This window comes from Centrocercus urophasianus, unplaced genomic scaffold (genome assembly GCF_019232065.1).
Source record: "Centrocercus urophasianus isolate 14NV4802_14NV808 unplaced genomic scaffold, USGS_Curo_1.0 seq_35, whole genome shotgun sequence".
Classification (NCBI taxonomy): Eukaryota; Metazoa; Chordata; class Aves; order Galliformes; family Phasianidae; genus Centrocercus; species Centrocercus urophasianus.
In genome coordinates this window covers 4456806-4476130 of record NW_024884922.1, presented here as the reverse complement: position 1 = coordinate 4476130, position 19325 = coordinate 4456806, and the positions used below count along the sequence as shown (strand labels likewise).

General features: G+C 38.1%; 1 protein-coding gene across 3 annotated transcripts in view; it reads right to left on the bottom strand.

The window, feature by feature from the left end:
* PIK3C3 (phosphatidylinositol 3-kinase catalytic subunit type 3) overlaps positions 1-19325 on the bottom strand; it is a 67250-nt gene that overhangs the window by 14730 nt on the left and 33195 nt on the right. For 2 of the 3 annotated variants that reach the window (XM_042831158.1, XM_042831159.1), the window contains exons 20-22: positions 18950-19034; positions 17693-17767; positions 7851-8019 (exon numbers count right to left, since the gene is read on the bottom strand). In XM_042831158.1, the coding sequence (XP_042687092.1) occupies positions 7851-8019; positions 17693-17767; positions 18950-19034 (329 nt within the window). Of the gene's footprint in view, positions 1-7850; positions 8020-14534; positions 17025-17692; positions 17768-18949; positions 19035-19325 lie in introns of those variants that run through there. The other variant, XM_042831160.1, reaches the window with a different exon arrangement.

Genomic DNA, 19325 nt, shown 5'->3' with positions numbered 1-19325 from the left:
TGCACTTTGCAGCCTGTACAAAAGAAAACATTTTGTGAACAATTTAGTTTAAAGAGAACAAAATCATCTTAATATGAGTTGGTAACATTTTAGAGAAGTTTCATACGTGTTATTCTCACATATTTGGATAAACATATGCTAGAATGTCAATTCAAAGGTTTTCTATATTAATAAGGATAGTAGCGATGCAGTAGTATTATATAAATTAACAATCAAACAAATGAAGTCCTCACAATAAGAAATAATTTTTCATTTTGCTGCAAGGGTTCCTGCCATAACAGGTTAAATTTAAGTGGTTTAACCACATCTACATATCCAGTTGCCCAGTTCAACTGAAATAACTCCAACAGCGTATTATTCATAACCATTTGCAGAGAAAAAACAGCAGTTTTCAGCTTTAACTAGGTGCTGGTAGTACTTCCAAATCTTCTAAGGAACATCATTTTACCCTTGCAGGAAATTAACTGTAGGTTGCTTACTGAAAGGATAATTTCCAAGCCGTTCAACATAAAGTGAAGCTTCCTTTGCTCTCTCTGAAGACATTTTATCTCCTTTTAGAGAAAATGTATGCAACAATCTTCAAAACCCCAAATACTACTTTCCTAAAAGCATTAGGAGCTTTTTAGATGGTAGAAAATGAATTCATAACAGCAAAACCTACTAGAAAATTTCAGAATATATACAAGCTGGCAACTTTACAGAATACAGAACTAACTCACAAAATCTTTTGCACATAATTATTTTAATTATTAACAGGAACTAGTATTTCCTAGACCATTCTGTGAGAATCCTTCTTCGTTTTTTGGCTCAAAGCTTGCTTCCTGAGGTATTTCTTGTTGTAAGACTCTGATTGATTTGCTGAAGAGGCAAGTGATGGGTGCTAACTGTGTGACAATGGATATCACTTTGGGAACATTTGAAAGCCCCTTCCTCCAGAGCTGCTTGCTCTGTAGAAGAGCAGAAGAGAGTGCTCAGGAGTGTTCACTGGCGGAAGACCTGGCCTGCGACCAAACAGCTCCAGCTAGGTGTGGGAAAATTGGGGAACGATACCATCGTGTCCTGTGAGAAACAGGATGCAGATGGGCATCCCTGCTCCCTCTTATCTGCTGGCAAGGCCTGGAAGATGAGAACAAAGGAGTTTCTGCTGAGATCCCAGAGCCAGAAGCTGCCACTCCAAGGGGAGCTGACTCAACCACTTTGGATTTGAGCTGTCACTCCAAAGACAGCTGACTCAACCACTTTGAAAGCATTGAAAATGGGCCATCATCGCCATGGTCATCGTCCTAGTCGTAGTCATTGTCAATAGAACCACTCTGCCTGACGACCCACCACTACTACACTACTACACCAAATTGGCTGGAAGTGTGGATCTGCCTGGGGGTAGCGAGGCCCTACAGAGGGATCTGGACAGGCTGGAGAGCTGGGCTGAAGCCAATGGGATGAGTTTCAACAAGGCCAAATGCCGGGTCCTGCACTTCGGCCACAACAACCCCAGGCGACGCTACAGGCTTGGGGTGGTGTGGCTGGAGGACTGCGTAGAGGAAATGGACCTGGGGGTATTGATTGATGCTCGGCTGAACATGAGCCGACAATGTGCCCAGGTGGCCAAGAAGGCCAATGGCATCCTGGCTTGCATCAGAAACAGTGTTGCAAGCAGGAGCAGAGAGGTGATTGTTCCCTTGTATTCAGCACTGGTGAGGCCGCACCTCGAGTACTGTGTCCAGTTTAGGGCCCCTCACTGCAAGAAAGATATTGAGGCCCTGGAACGTGTTCAAAGGAGGGCAACAAAGCTGGTGAGGGGTCTGGAACACAGGCCATATGAGGAGAGGCTGAAGGAGCTGGGAATGTTCAGCCTGGAGAAGAGGAGGCTCAGGGGAGACCTCATTGCTCTCTATAACTTCCTGAAGGGAGGTTGTAGTGAGCTGGGGGTCAGCCTCTTCTCTCGTGTCATTAGTGATAGGACCAGGGGGAATGGCTTCAAGCTACGGCAGGGGAGATTCAGGCTGGACATGAGGAAGTATTACTTTTCAGAAAGGGTGGTCAGGCACTGGAACGGACTGCCCAGGGAGGTGGTGGAGTCACCGACCCTGGGGGTGTTCAAGGAAAGGCTGGATGTTGTGTTGAGGGACATGGTTTAGTAGGAACTATTGGGAATAGGTGAACGGTTGGACTGGGTGATCTTTTAGGTCTTTTCCAACCTTGGTGATTCTATGATTCTATGATTCTACTGAAGATCAAAGACTGAACTACGAACCATGCTGGATCCATGGTGGTGACTATCTCCATCTTGCTTCCTATAAAGACTCTTTGCTTCTTTCCTATCTTTTCTATCGTCCTCCTTCCCTTCCCCATTACCCTAATTCATAATAGTGTCCGTCCTCCCCTTCCCCATTTCCCTGATTAAGATTTGTAATAAACTGGTCGGACCAACATTTGAACCGTTGTTTCTTAATCTCACGGTGGGTATACAGATATTAAAAGAACCTCCTGTCCCTCCTATAAATTGGAGCAAGACACATTCCAATATAAGGTTTAACTCTTTAGTACACAAGCAATTATTTTGAACTGTTTGGAGAGAAATCTTCTGTCTGAAAAGCTTCAGCTGTTCTACCTCATTTTCCTGAAGGCAAAAAAATTACTTTTAGCACAGATTAAAATAAAAAGAAATAAATTTTACTTTTTTTTCTTTTCTTTTCTTTTTTTTTTTTTTTTTAGTTTTCGGTTTTAGTTTTGTTTTGTTTTCCAAATTGGGCAAAAGAAATATGGCAGCCAAGTTGCAGTAGAGCCAGAAATCACCATAAGTTTTCATGAAAACTTGTTCTACTTGCTTGAGACTATCAAGACTCATGTTAAACATACTTAAATCTTCCAGCTTTACTCTATCAAGACTGTTTCTAAGCCATCGGTAGCTTACAGCAATAGCAATTTCCAAAGACATACTTCCTTCTTTGCTTCTACTGCTCTTTTGTAATCAGATGAAAGCAACTTCCAGAGGGACAGTCTTGAGCAGAGGACCCAGCTGAATCTCATGAGATTCAATAAATCCAAACAGAAGGTCTTGGTTGCCGTAGGTTGAAGCAAAATCCACTGTCAAAACAAGCTGGAGGATGAGAGGGCTGAACACAGCCCTGCCGAGAAAGACCTGTAGTATTGGTAGATGGGAAGCTGACCATGAGCCAGCAACGTGCTTCACAGCCCAGAAAGCCAACTGTATCCTGAGCTATGTCAAAAGCAGTGTGGCCAGAAGTGCAAGATAGGTGATCCCTCTCCTCTACCCTGTGCTGATGAGACTTCACCTGGTGTTCTGGGTCTAGACAGGGAGTCCTCGGTACAAGAGCGACATGGACCTGTTGGAGCACGTCCAGAGGACCACAAAAATGATTCAAGGGATGGAACAGCTCTCCTACAAGGACAGGCTGAGAGAGCTGGGGCTCTTCAGACTGGAGAAGAGAAGGCTCTGAGATGCCCTGATAGCAGCCTTACAGTATTGAAAGGGGAGCTACAGGGAAGAAAGAAAGAGACTCTTCAACAGGGTCTGTGGTGATAGGACAAGAAGAAATGGTTTTAGGCTTAAAGATGGTAGATTTCAGTTGGACATAAGGAAAATGTCTTTTACAGTGAGGGTGGTGAGACACTGAAGCAGGTTGCCAAGTGATGTGGTTGATGCCACGTCCCTGGAGAATTTCAAGGTGAGGATGGATTGGGCTCTGGGCAACCTGATCTAGTTGTGCATGTCCATGTTCATTGCAGGGCAGTTGGACTACATAGGTCCCTTCTAACCCTAATGTTTCTATGATTCTACAAACTTGAATTATGTGGTGAGAAATTAAGTGGACAGCAATGGGAGGTAAAGCAGTACAGAATAAACTGGACAGTGAACAAAAAGTGTAAAGGGATGCAGCTGAAAAATGGTGAGATTGCAGATACTGATGGTAACTCCTGAAAAGTTCCTGTGTAGAACTGCAGTTCAGCAGAAAACAGAAAAACATGATCAATAGCCAGATGTAAAGGTGTGTACATACTGACGTAAGACACAAGGAGAGAGAAGGCCAACCGCCAGGTGATAAGAAATCCAGACATGGTCAACAACCCAACTCCATCCTAACATTAGAAATTCTGTTGAAACAGAAGAGCTAGAAATCTGATTTGTAGAAGGATGAATACCTTGAGAATCTCCTCTACTTTCTTAACAGTTCTAAGTGATGTTTGTACCTTGTTATTCATGCCACATCTTTAACATTTACATTGACAAGGCCTCTGTCATGGGTAGCCTCAATCCACTGTCAAATAATTATTTTCTTTCCACATTTAAGAAGCTTATATCAAGCACATGAAATTAACCCTGAAATGTTCTCACTTATTAAACTTGCTTTCTCAAAGCTCAGTACAAATTAATTTGCAAAGCAAGGACTGTTCACCTGCACTTGATTCACTGGTTGATTAAACGCATGGTTTGAACAGGAAGTGCTAAAAACAGTGAAGTTCTGTAAAAATATATGAAATCCAATTAAACTCTTCACCCATAAAGAAGCTTCATGCATGTTGTATATGTATATAAATTGACTCAAAAATTCTTAAGTTTTAAAATAGGATAATGAGGTTCAACAAAAGCAAGTGTAGAGTCTTACACCCAGGGAGGAATAATTGCATGCACCGGTACAGGCTGGGGGATGAGCTGCTGGAGGGGAGCTCTGCGGAGAGGGACCTGGGTGTCCTGGTGGATGACAGGTTGGCCATGAGCCAGCAGTGTGCCCTTGTGGCCAACAGGGCCAGTGGCATTCTGGGATGCATTAAAAAGAGCGTGGACAGCAGGTCCAGGGAGGTGATCCTCCCCCTCTACTCTGCCCTGGTAAGGCCTCATCTGGAGCACTGTGTCCAGTTCTGGGCTCCCCAGTACAAAAAAAACAGGGATCTCTTGGAAAGAGTCCAGCGGAGGGCCACAAAGATGGTGAAGGGCCTGGAGCCTGGAGCATCTCTCCTATGAAGAAAGGCTGAGTGAACTGGGCCTATTTTAGCCTTGAGAAAAGAAGACTCAGAGGGGATCTGATCCAGGTTTATAAATATCTGAGGTGTGGGGGCCATAGTGGTGAGGCCAGTCTCTTTTCAGTGGTACGTGGAGACAGGACAAGGGGAAACGGACATAAGCTGCAGCATAGGAAGTTCCGCACAAATGTGAGCAAGAACTTCTTTACAGTGAGGTGACGGAGTACTGAAACAGGCTGCCCAGGGAGGTGGTGGAGTCTCCTTCTCTGGAGATATTCAAGTCTCGCCTGGACGCCTACCTGTGTGACCTGGTTTAGGGAACCTGCTTTGGCAGGGGGATGATCTCTAGAGGTCCCTTCCAACCCCTACAATTCTGTGATTCTGCAATAATCTTTTCTGCTATGTTGCTTGGGACCCTCTGAACTAATTCTTTCTCTTCCAGACATGTATATATATGTATTCCTCAGTCACTACTGCGCCCAACCAGCTATAACACACTATGGTATTATTCTTCCTAAAGTTGTTCTTTATAGTGAAAACTTCATCAATACTGATTAGATCCCACCTATTTCACATTATCTCTTAACAATCAAACCCCTTCTTCTAGAAGACTATGCAGTCCTTGCATTGCCTAGCTACTGTCCTTTCAAAGAATCAGTCCTTTCCAACAGTCATCACAGCTTTATATTTTATATTTGCTACTCAGAGTTTCTTCATTCTTTACATTACTACCCATCTTCTGTCCATGATACCATTGTGAATAGTCTAGGAAAAACACTCTAGTCTACCTGGTTGGATATTATCATTTAGATTGGACAAATCTCAGCTCAAATTATAGATTTGGTCCATAGTTACTACCTACTCTTTTGTTCCCACCTATAACCACTTACTCAAACTGCACGCCAAACCTGGCGAGGAGTAATGTAACCTCACTCTAAAACAAAACAAAACAAACTTACAGATGTTGATGCTAGATTCCTTTCTACTGGATCCTGCTGAAAACTTGTAAACTAGGAATTTACTGGGAAAGGGAAAATCTGATGCAACAGGACTTGAACATTTTAAAGTAAGCTCAACATGTATAGTGAGAGTGTAACATGCTACTGCAAATCAAGTGAGAACTAAAATTCTCCAGCCACAGTCTGCCCTGCAGCAGTTAGCACTCAGAGGCTGCTACTTCATTAGACTATTGCTGACAAACACACAGAACTGATCAGCATTCAGAAAAGTAGGAAGATGCATCTCCCAGGAAAAAAAGTAAATAAACAAAAGAACCAAGAAAAGCCCTCAACAATGATCATGTACCAAACTACATCCTATCTGAAACAAAGAACAAAACTTTTTCCACTTACAAGTTTTAAATTATTTTTGTTTTTGCTGTGCATGCACATCCTACCAGAAACACAAAAAGACTGAGATGCAGCACTTGAAGCATGCAGAGAACTGTCTATAACCCAGTGAAATTAAGAACATAACAAATTGAAAAAGATAACAAACATGGTGTCTGAAATTCAACTTAGTAAAAAGGTTATGATTTCACCATACTTCACCAGAAGACATATCTGTGAATAGGTTTGCATCAACATATAGAACTGTTAGAGCTAAGCCATTCCTCTTTATTCACTGACTCTCTTCCTAACCCATTACACAAGTAATCACGACCATTTTTAATTCTAGCTGTTGAATGTAATAGTTACTGTAATACTAATATTATCCTTCTATGTTAAAAGCCTTGAAAATGTACATCCAGAACAATTTAAAAATACTTTCCTGTTATCCTGAAGAAATATCGGAGAATAACTACAACTACAATTCCAGAATTAAAATGAAAACATACTGATTTGCAGTTCAATTTTATTCCAAAATCACCACTATACTTCATGTTTAACTATGATCTCTGCAGCAAATTCTAGTTAATGTAATGGATAATCCTTCACCAATATAACAGACCCTTCTACTGAAATAGTTAGGTTTAATCAACCTAACTCTGAATTGTCTCAAAACCAACAAATACAATTTTATCAAAGAATTTTAGAATTTAGAATATTTAGAATTTTAGCATTTAGAATATGGAATACATGTCAGCCCTTCTGACCGTTCTCATAAGTTATATGTATTGTTTGCCTACAGTGCATCATTATTTTTCCTTCTGTTGCACTGCTTTTAATCTATTAACATCAGTCTACAAAAAAATCCTTATTTTTACTTCATTTCACTATTAGCAGAACTACCTGTATCTTTTTTCTGATATTTCTTATCATTGTATACGTATTACATACGTGTAATTTTCACATTCTTTTCATAAAACTGATATTTTTTCACATACTTGGAGGTTCATACTATACGATCCAGACACTGAAGGAACTTTAACCATTATGTCAATCATTGGCCACAAGAGTGCCCACCTGTGTTCTGTTGAAACAGATCTAAAAGAGTGATTTGCTTGCCTATAAATAAGTCTAAAAAGATTTAACCTCTTGCAGGTATCTGCAGAAGCTACTAACATACTTGACTACTACGCACAGCAGCTTGCAGGACCGTCATCCAGTTAAGTTTAGTTTCTAAAGACAAAGAATTTGATTCTGATCATCACTAGCCTAAACCGGAGGAGGGTAAAGCAGTAAAATAGCACGTGACTTAAGTGGATAGTTACTTGATAAAGAATAATTAGAGAAAAAACTGCTTAAGGGCAAACCAACATCCAAAATGCAAGATAAAACTTCATAACCCACAGAATTTACGAAACAGCTGATGAGATTACTAAACAAGCAAAACCGGGGATCTTAACTTAAAAGACAAAAAAATTCAAGCTCCACATTATACAAGTGCTATTTTCAAATAACTTAGCATTGAAATAGTATTGTTACCTGCGGAGATGGAGAAAGGCTGTATAGCACTGCTTACGGAACTCCTGGTACTGTTCACTCTGTGTGCCTCCCATGCCTTCCACCATCTCCTTATTCAGCTTCATTGGGGGAGGTAGAGGCTTAGGGTCCCGACCCAAAATATAACCAAAGTCAATGTGAAATAGTTTTCCTATAAGACAAAAGGTGAATGCAATTCCTTACTTCAACAACTCATATTGTATCAAATCTTGATGACAAACAGTAATAAAAAATAGATAAATCCCTAGGCGCAACTTCCACAAGATAAATTGTTTTCACTGAGCACAATTCACTGCTTTCTGTAATGCTTACACCTTCAGCTATCAAGCTGAAACTACAGACTTAAAGCTAATATCAAATTCACTCAGAGCAGTTAAAAAAAAAGTTTTGTGTTTTTATGGAATACATTCATAAAGATTCAATCGGTGATGAAAACAAAGAGACATAAAATATAGTTACATAATACTCTTTGCTCCTTAAGAACTTGTTACAAAATAAAAATATTAATATACATAGTGCACTGCTTTTAGTATTGCATTTGGTTCTCTGGCATGCAATATGTTACCTCAGTCACATGTTAATTTTACCACAGGAAAATAAGAATAATGGTCCTAAAATCCTTTGTTTGGGTGAAGTTAAGATTTTTTTTATCATATTTCATAATTGAGTAAACATGATTACCATATCAAACATGCTTTAAAATTGAGGAACTTTCTCCTGAGTTTTTCCAACATTAAAATACAAGTTATAGCATTTGAGCACTGCCTTTCCCTTCTCAGATCAGCTATGTCTACAATGTTACTACAGAACTATCTTGAAAAAAAAAAAAAAAAAAAAAATTAGATACCTCATTTCAAAGGAGGCAACTTTAGTTCCTACCTGAAGCTTATTTGAAACAATGTTCACAGTATTATCCATAAATCTATTGGGAAGCATTCACTGTCTGTCTCTTCATAGAATCATAGAATGGTTTGAGTTGGAAGGGATCTGCAAGATCATCTAGTTCCCACTCCCCTGATATAGGCAGGGACATCTCCCCCTGCCCAGGTTGCTCACACCATCATCCAACCTGTCTTTGAATGCTTTCAGGGAGGGGAAATACACAACTTCACTAGGCAACCTGTTCCAGTGTCTCACCACCCCTAAAGTAAAGAATTTCTTCCTAATATCTAGACTAAATCTACCTTCTTCCAGTTTGAAACTATTTCCCCTTTTCAATACTACTGAATCTCATGAGAGATGCAGAATGGAGCAAAATAAAAAAAAAAAAAAAAAACAACCTGAAACACCAATTTCAAACATAATATCATAACATTTGCATAATCTAAAGATTATATATATATATGCAAACAAAAATGCAGTCATCAGAAATGTAAGACTTCATCAATTCTTAAGAAGCCACTTTCTAGAAACACTTCTGACTTGCTTTTTAAATGGTAAATATTAACCATATAAGGCAAAAAGTGTTTTTGAAAATGTTCCACAGATTTTCAGTTTGAAATTAAATTTTGAAATGCATCATTTCAAGAATACTACAAGCTGCATAAAAAAAAATAGGTCAAAATGTTTTATATTAAAAAGGAAAATATTAAATAAAAAATCACAGAACCACAAAAGCATAGAGGTCGGAAAAGATCTTAGAGATCAGCAAGTCAAAATCTACCTATCATGTCCCAGCACTAAACCACATCCTTCAGACATTGTCTACACGTGGATGGAGACTCCACCATTGCTCTGGCCAGTCCACTCTAATGCCTGAATGTCTTCTTGATATCCAACCTAAACCTCTCCTGAAGAAAATGGTATCATCAACTCTTATCACTTGTCACCTCAAGAGATGGATACTTGCATCATCTCAACTTCCTTTCAGGTGGCTGCAGAGAGCGTTGCAGTTTTCTCTCAGCCTCCTCCAAAATAAACAATCCCAATTTTCTCAGTTGTTTTACTCAAGTCTTGTTTTCTCATCCTTTCATCAGCTTTGCTTCACATACATTCACACTATTCAAATTTCTCCTTGCATCCATGGACCCAAAACACAGTTTTCAAGGTGTGGTCTCCCCACACCTTGAATGTACACTCATTTCCCTATTACTGCTAGTCTGCTGAACAATTTCTTTAAGACAGAGAGAAACCATCTTCCTGCAGTCAGTGTGAAGAAAGAAAGGAGGTAAATAAAGGACAAACAGGTGTTTGAAATATTAGCTGAGTTTTACATCCAAAACAGACTTCCCTAGTGACACTAATACGTTTAGTATTACATTTTCTTCATAGAGGAAAATGGAATGTGGATGCAAAGCTGAAGAAGTTTTCAACATGAAATTAGAAAATTATTAGTATAACTTCTTTAGTCACAATAGCACAGAAGCAGAAATACATGTACTAACTCTTGCTTCAGCATTATGGAACAGACCAGTTATGAACATGCGTTTCTGTTTCTTTTCACAGAGAGTGATGAGAGAAGTGGAGGCTGGAAGCTATCCGGAACAGAGTGATCATGAAATGATATAGTTCTCTATTCCTCATGAAGTCAGGAGGGGGGACAGAAAAACTGCTACCTTGGACTTCCAGAAGGCAGACTGAACTGTTCAGGAGACCACTAGGGAGAGTCCCTTGGGATTCAGTCCTGAACAGCAAAGGGGTCCAGGAGGATTGGTCACTCCTCAAGGAGATCTTAAAAGCACAGGAGCAATCTATTCCCCTGTGCCACAAGATGAGCCAGCAGGGAAGAATACTAGTGAAGATGAACAAGAAGCTTTTTCTGCAGATCCTAGAGAAAAAAAAAGTGTCTACTTTCTGTGGAAGAAGGGACAAGCAACTTGGGGAAAGAACAAAGAAGTCATTAGGATATGCAGAGAAAAAACTAGAAATGCAAAACCCCAGCTTGAGCTCAACTTGGCTGCTGGATTAAAAAAAGAACAACAACAACAACAAAATTACAAATATATTAACAGTGATAGGAGAGCTAAGGAGAATCCCCATCCTTTACTGGATGCAGTGGGAAATGTGAGCACTGAGGATAAGGAAAAGGCTGAGGACAAGGGGGCAGGAAGGCCCTACAGAGCAATCTGGACAGACTGGATTGCTGGGCTGAGGCCAATGGAATGAAGTTCAACAACACCAAGTGCTAGGTCCTGCACTTTGGCCACAACAACCCCACGCAATACTGCAAGCTTAGGGCAGAATGGGTGGAAGATTGTGTGGAAGAAATAGAATTGAGGCTATTGGTTTATGCATGGTTAAACATAAGCCAGAAGTATGCCCAAGTGCCAAGACGGCTGATGGCATCCTGGCTTGTATCAGGAATAGTACTATCAGCAGAAGCAGGGAGGTGATCAACCCTCTGAACTCAGCTCTGTTGAGGGCTGCACCTTGAGTACTGTGCTCAGTTTTAGGCTCATCATTACAAGACAGACACTGAGACCCTGGTGTGACCAGAGAAAGGCAATGAATTTGGTGAGGGTCTGAAACACAAGCCTTAAGAAGAGGGGCTGAGGGAACTGGGATTGTTTAGTCTGGAAAAGAGGAGGCCAAGGGAAGACCTCATAGTTCCCTTTCCTATCTGAAAGGAAGATGAAAGAGGATGTGGTGAAGTGGGGGGGTCAACCTCTTCTCTGACATGCCTATTGAAAAGACTAGAGGGAACTGTCTCAAAATGCACACAGGGAGATTCCCGTTGAACATCAGAAAAGATTTCTTCTCCAGAAGAATGGCCAGATGCTGGAACAGGCCGCCCAAGGAGATGGTTGAGTCACCATCACTAGAGGCATTGCATTCAAAAAACATTTAGATGCAGTATTAAGGGACATGGGATTAAGGGATTAGTGGGGAAATGCTGGTATAAGTAGACAGTTGGACTGGATAATCTAGGAGGTCTTGTCCAACCTGTTGATTCTATGATTCTGTATTTGTTTGCCAGTATTAGAACTTGAAGCACCTCTATTCATTTCAGCAAGCTTAAATGATCAACATTCTTGAAAAAACTGTAACTACTAGTACTTTTTCAGCTAGTTATCTGTCTGTATCACTGAATAATAGATTTTCCATCACCAGACAAAACTGTTTGAGATCTGCCGTAAGTACTCTTCAACTCAAGAAACAAATTCCATCATGGTCAATTTTCTGAGAGAAATCACAAGGATACTTAATAAGCAAACTAAATATTTGCTAGTTGATAAATGTCACATTCATGACATTTTGCATATCTAACTGTGCTAAAAACTTCCCTGAATAGTGTTTTCACACTGTTACAGAAGTTAGTTTACAAAAATGAATTTTAAAAGTTGTTTGAAGTAGACACTGATATATACAGATATCTTCATTGCATTATAGAAACTGTTTAATTAAAGAGTCTGAGGGAGGGTCTGTTTTCAGTTCACTTATCCAAATCTGTCATCACGAAGAGTTAAGGGACAATATTTGAATATAAGAATAACTCTACTGGCAGTAATTACATCTTTTCTTAGTTTGCTTTGGAGGTAAGGAATAAGAGGAGCTAATTAATAATGTAAATTAGTAACTAAGATGTACCTGAACCATTCAAAAACATTAACATGAGTGTATATGAACACGTATCATTTCATACAAAGAATCACACACAGAATTCTAGGGGTTGGAAGGAACTTCATCAACTTATACCTCACTCCTAAAAATGAATAAAATAAAGATCAGGCCATCTTTTATTACTGTTACAGTTTCTCTAGTTGTGGTTCAATATTCAGCAACATTCAGCAGATTTTTAGGCTATGATTCAAATGTACATCGAACGTTTAAACTTGAATACATTCAATATATTTAGTTACATGAAAAATAATAAACAGGTTTAATTTATTTTTATTTGGTTAGCTCCAAGATCAATTAAGCCACCATACTAAAATATGAAATAATGATAGAAGGCTCTCTTGGTGTTTTTTTAATCAAGGGATGACACTTGGAATCCCACTCTAAAGAAAATAATGATCGAGATAGTTGATCAAGAACCTCAAGAGGGTTCCTGGATCTTTTAGAAGTTTTTACATCCCAAGTTAATGATGCTGAGGACAGTGTTACTCTGCATCATCCCTGAGAATTATCAAACCAAAACTTCTGAGAGAGAACTCTGACCATATTTAGTTAAAATTTTTATTCTGAGAATTGACTTTTACAGTGAATAGTGTATTTACTTAGCACAGTCATTCCTTCTGATACACATCTGTAAGGAAGGAGCCAAAAATCAACAGCAACTTTTCTTCACATCTACAGCTCCTCAAAACACCATTTATTTAAAATTTGTCAGCCTCAGTTGTGACGATACTTGAAAAAATAACCTTAGGTATGATTTTAAGTTGTGCAGCAGTCTACAAGAGTGTCAGCATCATATTTGACAATACCAAGCTGAGTGGAGCAGTTGACACAGCAGAGGAAGAGACACCATCCAGAGGGATCTGATCAAGCTTGAGAAGTGGGCTCATGTGAATCTAATGAGGTTCAGTAAGACCAAGCACAATGTGGGGCAACCCCAGATATGTACTCGAACTCATAGAAGAACTCATTGAGAGAAGCCCTGTGGAGAAGGCAGTATGCGTCCTGCTAAATGAAAACATTAATATGAACCAGTAGAGCACACTTGCAGCTCGGAAGGCCAACAATATCCAGGGCTGCACCAGAAGAGGGGAGATTTTGGTAAGTGAACTTATCAAAAAGAGGAAAATTATATTTTTTACACAGATAGATGGACAAGACAGAATTGTTTTACAGTAAAAAAGGAGAGATTTAGATCAGATGTTTGACAAGAAATTTTTCACTGAGAGGGTGGTGAGGTGTTGGAACAGGCTGCCCAGAGAAACTGTGGATGATCCCTGGAGGCCAGACTGGATGGGGCCCTGGGCAACCCATGTAGTGTTGCCCCTGCCCAATGTAGTGGTTGGCAGCCCCACGCACAGTAGGACGCTGGAACTGCACCTGTACTTGTGGTCCTTCTCAATCCAAACCGTTCTACGGTTTCATGTTAGTTTAGTAGCTATTGAGTAAAGTTTTTCAGTTCTGAAATAACGTTACAAAAAGCCATAATCGATTGAGAGTTCCTAGAGTTACATAACTTGACTGGTAAAAAAAGCCAATCAGATTTAGAGGATTGCTTATGTCATAGAACAGATCAAGTTGGAAGGGACCTTCTGGAGAACATCTCATCCAATTTCACTGCTCAAGTAGTGCCACCCAGATCAGTTTGCCCAGACCACATCTAGAAAGCATTTCAATCACAAGGATGGAGACTCCTCAGCAAACTTTGCCAGGGTTTCAGACACCTTCACTATGATTAGTATTTCATGCCACATAGCATGATATCTATATATAATTATCTGTCCTCTCAGTACCAGACATCTAATGAACTTCATGTTTCTTTTAGAGGCTTTTTTCCCCTTTCTTTAACATACAGTGAGTGCCACAATAATGCACATCTTAGGTCATGGTCCAACTTGATGATCTTTAAAGTCTTTTCCAACCTGAGTGATTCTATAATTCTATTTTATGATTCTATTCCATTTTCTAATCCAGTTTCAGATTTATTACACATTAATTTGAAAAGCTTTATAATTATTAGGATACTTATAAATTAAAAGATAAAGACAAAACTGGACAAGTATTGATTTATTACTTTTTCCAAATGACTGATGAATTTCTATACCATGATATTATACATTTAAAAAAATAAAAACAAAACAAAACAAAAAAAAAGGGAAGATACTTTAAGAGGTGAAACAGATCTGATCCCGAGACATTTTTGTAGGGCTAGAAATAAAAGACATGGATTTCTAGTTCAGGGATACTGAAAGAAATAAATTCAATTGTTTAAATATAAACAAGAGAGTATGCATATATGATCATACCATTTAAGAAAGGTGTTTCTAGCTTACATTCCTTGAGGTAAGAGGTTAGCTTTCCCTTACAACTTACAATGTCTTGGCTTGTGAAAGAACAAAGGTAGCAAATGAAAATAATTTCAGGCTCTGAATTTACTGTGGTTCTGCACTGCCCTCTGCTGTTCTGTTTAAATTGTTCCCGTAAGTCAAACTAAGCTACAGTTACTTCCTAACACAGCTTTACCTCTAAAAAACTAAGTTATTATCAGTCTGACTATGCAAACAGTAACTGTAATAAAAAACACTTTATACCCATGTCATATAAATAATTCAAACTTCCTGACAGATTTTTGAATGTTCATCTGCACAACTGCAATCAAATAAGGGAAAACATATTTGCTTTAGCTGTTATCCCACAAGCTTACTTCAAGACATTCTACCAGAATTAATTTCCAACACTTTCATATGAAGTACTCTGAGTCACTGCATCATATGCCTCAGGCATACTGCAAAGCCATCCATGTGGATATGTCTCATTTCCCCATATAAGATATTTTATTTACACTTTTGTCATTCAGTAGATGCTTACTTTACTATAAACACTAAACATCTAACTTTTCTTCATAAGTAAATGAACACATTTGAAGTATCAAAACACCTACAGAAGCTATGGTTCAAAAGTAAGCATGCAAAAAAAAAAAAATCCATATCCATATTTATTAAGGGTTTCTGCACTTCATCTAGCTATGAAGTTACTTTCAACTAAAATATTTAACTTCTCCCATCATACGATATTAATTGTATTAGTTAGAATAGCTTGACGGTAAACTCTTGTACTGCCACTTAGTTGAGAAACTCAACACAATTCATCCGAGACTATTTTCTTCCATACTTGCTAAGTGCTTTCTAATCATTCAAACAGAGAAATTCCAGAAGATAGGTTGATCAACAAGGCAAGCTATCTGGAATTCCTTGAAAACACAGAAACTTGAAACACAGAAGATATCCAGCATTTTTATTTTGCTACACAGGAGGCAGGGAAGAGAATTAAATGAAATATTCTAAATAAAAAAAACAAGAAAATGGATGCTTTTTTGAAAAGCAGTTTCCTAAGTAAGAAAGCATTTCCGGGTTTTTGTTTTCATTGGCATTTTGGGTTTTGTTTTTAAACCTTCCAAACTCTTTTAAAAATGAAATGTTTAACTTCAAATTAGAGATCATTTATATATAATACTATTCAACTTGAAATAAACAGACTGCACCTCTTGAGTCCTAATCATTATTTTAGCTGACACCATGCATTATTTCTTTTAAACCATTACAGAACTTAGTAATTTAGAATCACTAACATTATGCACTCTACAGGGCCCATTATCAATACATATCATGCAACAAAAAGTAATGATACAAACAAAACAAATTAGAGATATTCAAATACATGTCTGTTATTTTGAACTTCCAAGACACATGGGTTTTGTTACAAAGGAAAAGATGCCATCTTTTTTTTAGCAGCATTCCTGTATGTAACGGAGGTCTACAAGAAAGCCGAGCAGGAACTCCGATCAGGGAGTGTAGAGACAGGACAAAAGACAGAGGATAGATTTAGACTCAAAACTGGAACAGGCTGCCTAAAGAAGCTGTGAATAGATGTTCCACAGCTGGAAGCGTTCAAGGCCAGGTTGGATGGGGCTAGTCTAGTGACAGAGGATTGGAACTATAAGATTTTTAAGGTCCCTTCCAAACCAACCCATTCTATAATTCTGTGATATATCTCATTTAATTAAATGATAACTTCTACTACTTCTGTTCCCTCAATCATGTACTTGTAACAGGTAGGACATTAAGAGCCTAATCACTTTTACAAATAGCTGGGAAAAATAAAAACCCAGCTTCAGTAGGGCTCTGGTATGATCCTGACTATCAGTTATTCTGATGGAACACTTGGATTATTACTTTTCAGCTTTCTTTAAAAAAAGAAAGAAAAAAAAAAAGTGTTCAGAAGCAAGAAAAAATTTTGGAGTGAACGCTGCTCTGCCAGGTCTTATGTGGCATTCCCAGTTTGGGGTTGCATCATGTTTTCAATTCCTTAGAAAAGCACCTGTAAAGTTCACAGTACCATTTCTTTCAGAAGAAAGCAAAATCTGCGAGAATTATCATGGATATCAGGGAAGTTATGAAGATTTTGTCTAATTCCATGTGACAACTGAGAATACTTGCCATAATATCTACTGTATTAGGAACAGTGTACATAAAATATTAAAATGCAACTGGCATGCAATTAGTACGTCTTGAAATTGCTTTTAACTCCATGTTAGGAAATCTGAAAAACAGTAACGTAACAATTTAATGAATAATTAAATTGTTTGATGAAGATCAATTAGGATATTTGGAATTAGAATTACTTCACAGCTACCTACTACAGCATTCATTTTTTCAGCTTTGAATAAGCTGTTATAGAAAAAATTGAAGTATGATATTTATACAAGTTTAAGACAACAGCAACAGGTTTTTTGATCTTAGGAAAGGCAGACAAGTTTTACCCTATACTATGCCCATACTACTTTCAAAAACGTCAGCATCACTTAAGAAAAAACTCCTGTTCCTAAACAGCTCTGAAGTCGAGCTTTCGTGAGTACAAAAATTCCAAAGTAGAACACAAGATGGTAAAATAAACCAAGAGAAATCTGTACAGAAATCCAGTGTTTGTAAACACTTCTTTGTTCAAAAGAATTCAGACTTCAGATATATATAAGCTGATATACACAAACATCAAGACCACATACCAGCTAAATGTTATCTCTTGCCTAATTTGATTAATCTACTTGTTTCCTTACTATTCATCTGTCATGTATTTTATTTTATTGGGGGGGTGGAAGTAAATGATCTTTTAGGTCCCTTGCAAAATAAACTCTTCTTTGGTTCTATACTACTAGTAATTTAAACATACACAAATGACATTATAAAATTATACTAGTAAAAGGAATTTACCTGTTTTTGTTAGTAAAAGATTATCCAGATGTCTGTCTCCAACTCCAAGGATGTAAGTAATTACACAATAACCAGCTGTAACGAGTAAATTGTAAGCATCAATACAAGTACCTTTCCTGGAGAGCAACAAGTTCTGTGCAGTTAACAACAGCATAAAATGTAACCTTAATTTTTGCTCACAAGCAATATACCACAGAGGGTCAGAAGACCGGGACGAATAATCCAGATTATCAGCAATATGAAGAATGCAAAGTAATAAACTAAAATTTGAATTTACTCAGAAACCTAAATTAAACTTTTGCTACACAGTTATATGCATAATGGTGTCAAAAAATCCAATGTCTTTCAATACTTGGATTAAAATATTTCAAAGCACTTTGGGCAAATTAAATGTACACACTTCAAACATTTAAAGATATTTATCAAACTGTAAACAAGCATTAGACATTGATATGAAACTGAATGCATGTGTCAGTAGTAGTTACAAGCTAAGAAGAAAGCTAGGATGTGATAAATAAATTATATCTAATGCAAACACATTTCTTTCACCAACTAATCAGAAACATTTTAGGAAGTTCTAATGACTGCATCAGGAAAAATAAAAAAGACACTGTAGAGCAACAATTGAATGACATTTTTTGTAGGAAAAAGCTGTTTAGTTTAATGGACAGAAAACATGAGAGAAAAAGTATACTTCATGTCAAACTCAAAATTACCCTTTTATTAGTCAGCAGCATTCCCCCTTGAGGGCTTTGAAGACTACTTGATCATAATGGGAAAAATCTGAAATGTTTTGCAATACTCCTCCTTTTCACATACCCACCTTCCCCCAGAAAGGCACTAGGTAGTAAGAAAATTCAGATTTTCTTTCATTATCTCAAAAATCTATATACTGATGCTAATTACCAGAAAAACTCATGGCCTCTAATTCTACCCTGAAAGCTGCAAGAAGCCTGAACATTGCTGTAGTCCTGACGAATTAATGACTAGCTTTTTGTTCATTAGAATCTTTCAATTAAAAATGAAAGTTAAGTTTAATAGCAAATCACTTAATGATTGGTCCGCTGAATAAACTTCAGACCTCATTGGCTATATAAGCAAGATCTGCCCTTGCTACAACAGAGGTTCTCACAGCATGCAGTTGTATAGTCCTCCAGCTGCTGACATCTAAACTGAAGTGCCTCAGTAACTCATCAACCCCAATTATTATATTTCAGAAACAAAATTATCAGTCACAGTATCATTACTGTCACTTACCACAGCTCTTAACATACGTGTCCATCACCTCTGCACTTATTCCATGAGGTCCAGTCTCACTAGGTGCATGCTTTCTGAAGAAGTTCTGGGGAAGTCATCAATACATTTAGTTACCCTTTATCACCCGTAACATGATTTTTATAACTAGTAATTCAAGACATAAAACAAGACCACAGACAACCAGTAGAGTCACGTTAAAGTAACAGCCACCTCCCACTTCCCACCAAAACTAGTAAGATCTATTTAATTCTACATTGCTGTCTTTACATTCCATTTTAATCATCATATTTGCACACTCAGACACAGATATGAATTTTAAATTGGAAAGCAGATCTTTAAAATAATCTCAGAAAATTAAGAACGCATTAAGAATAAC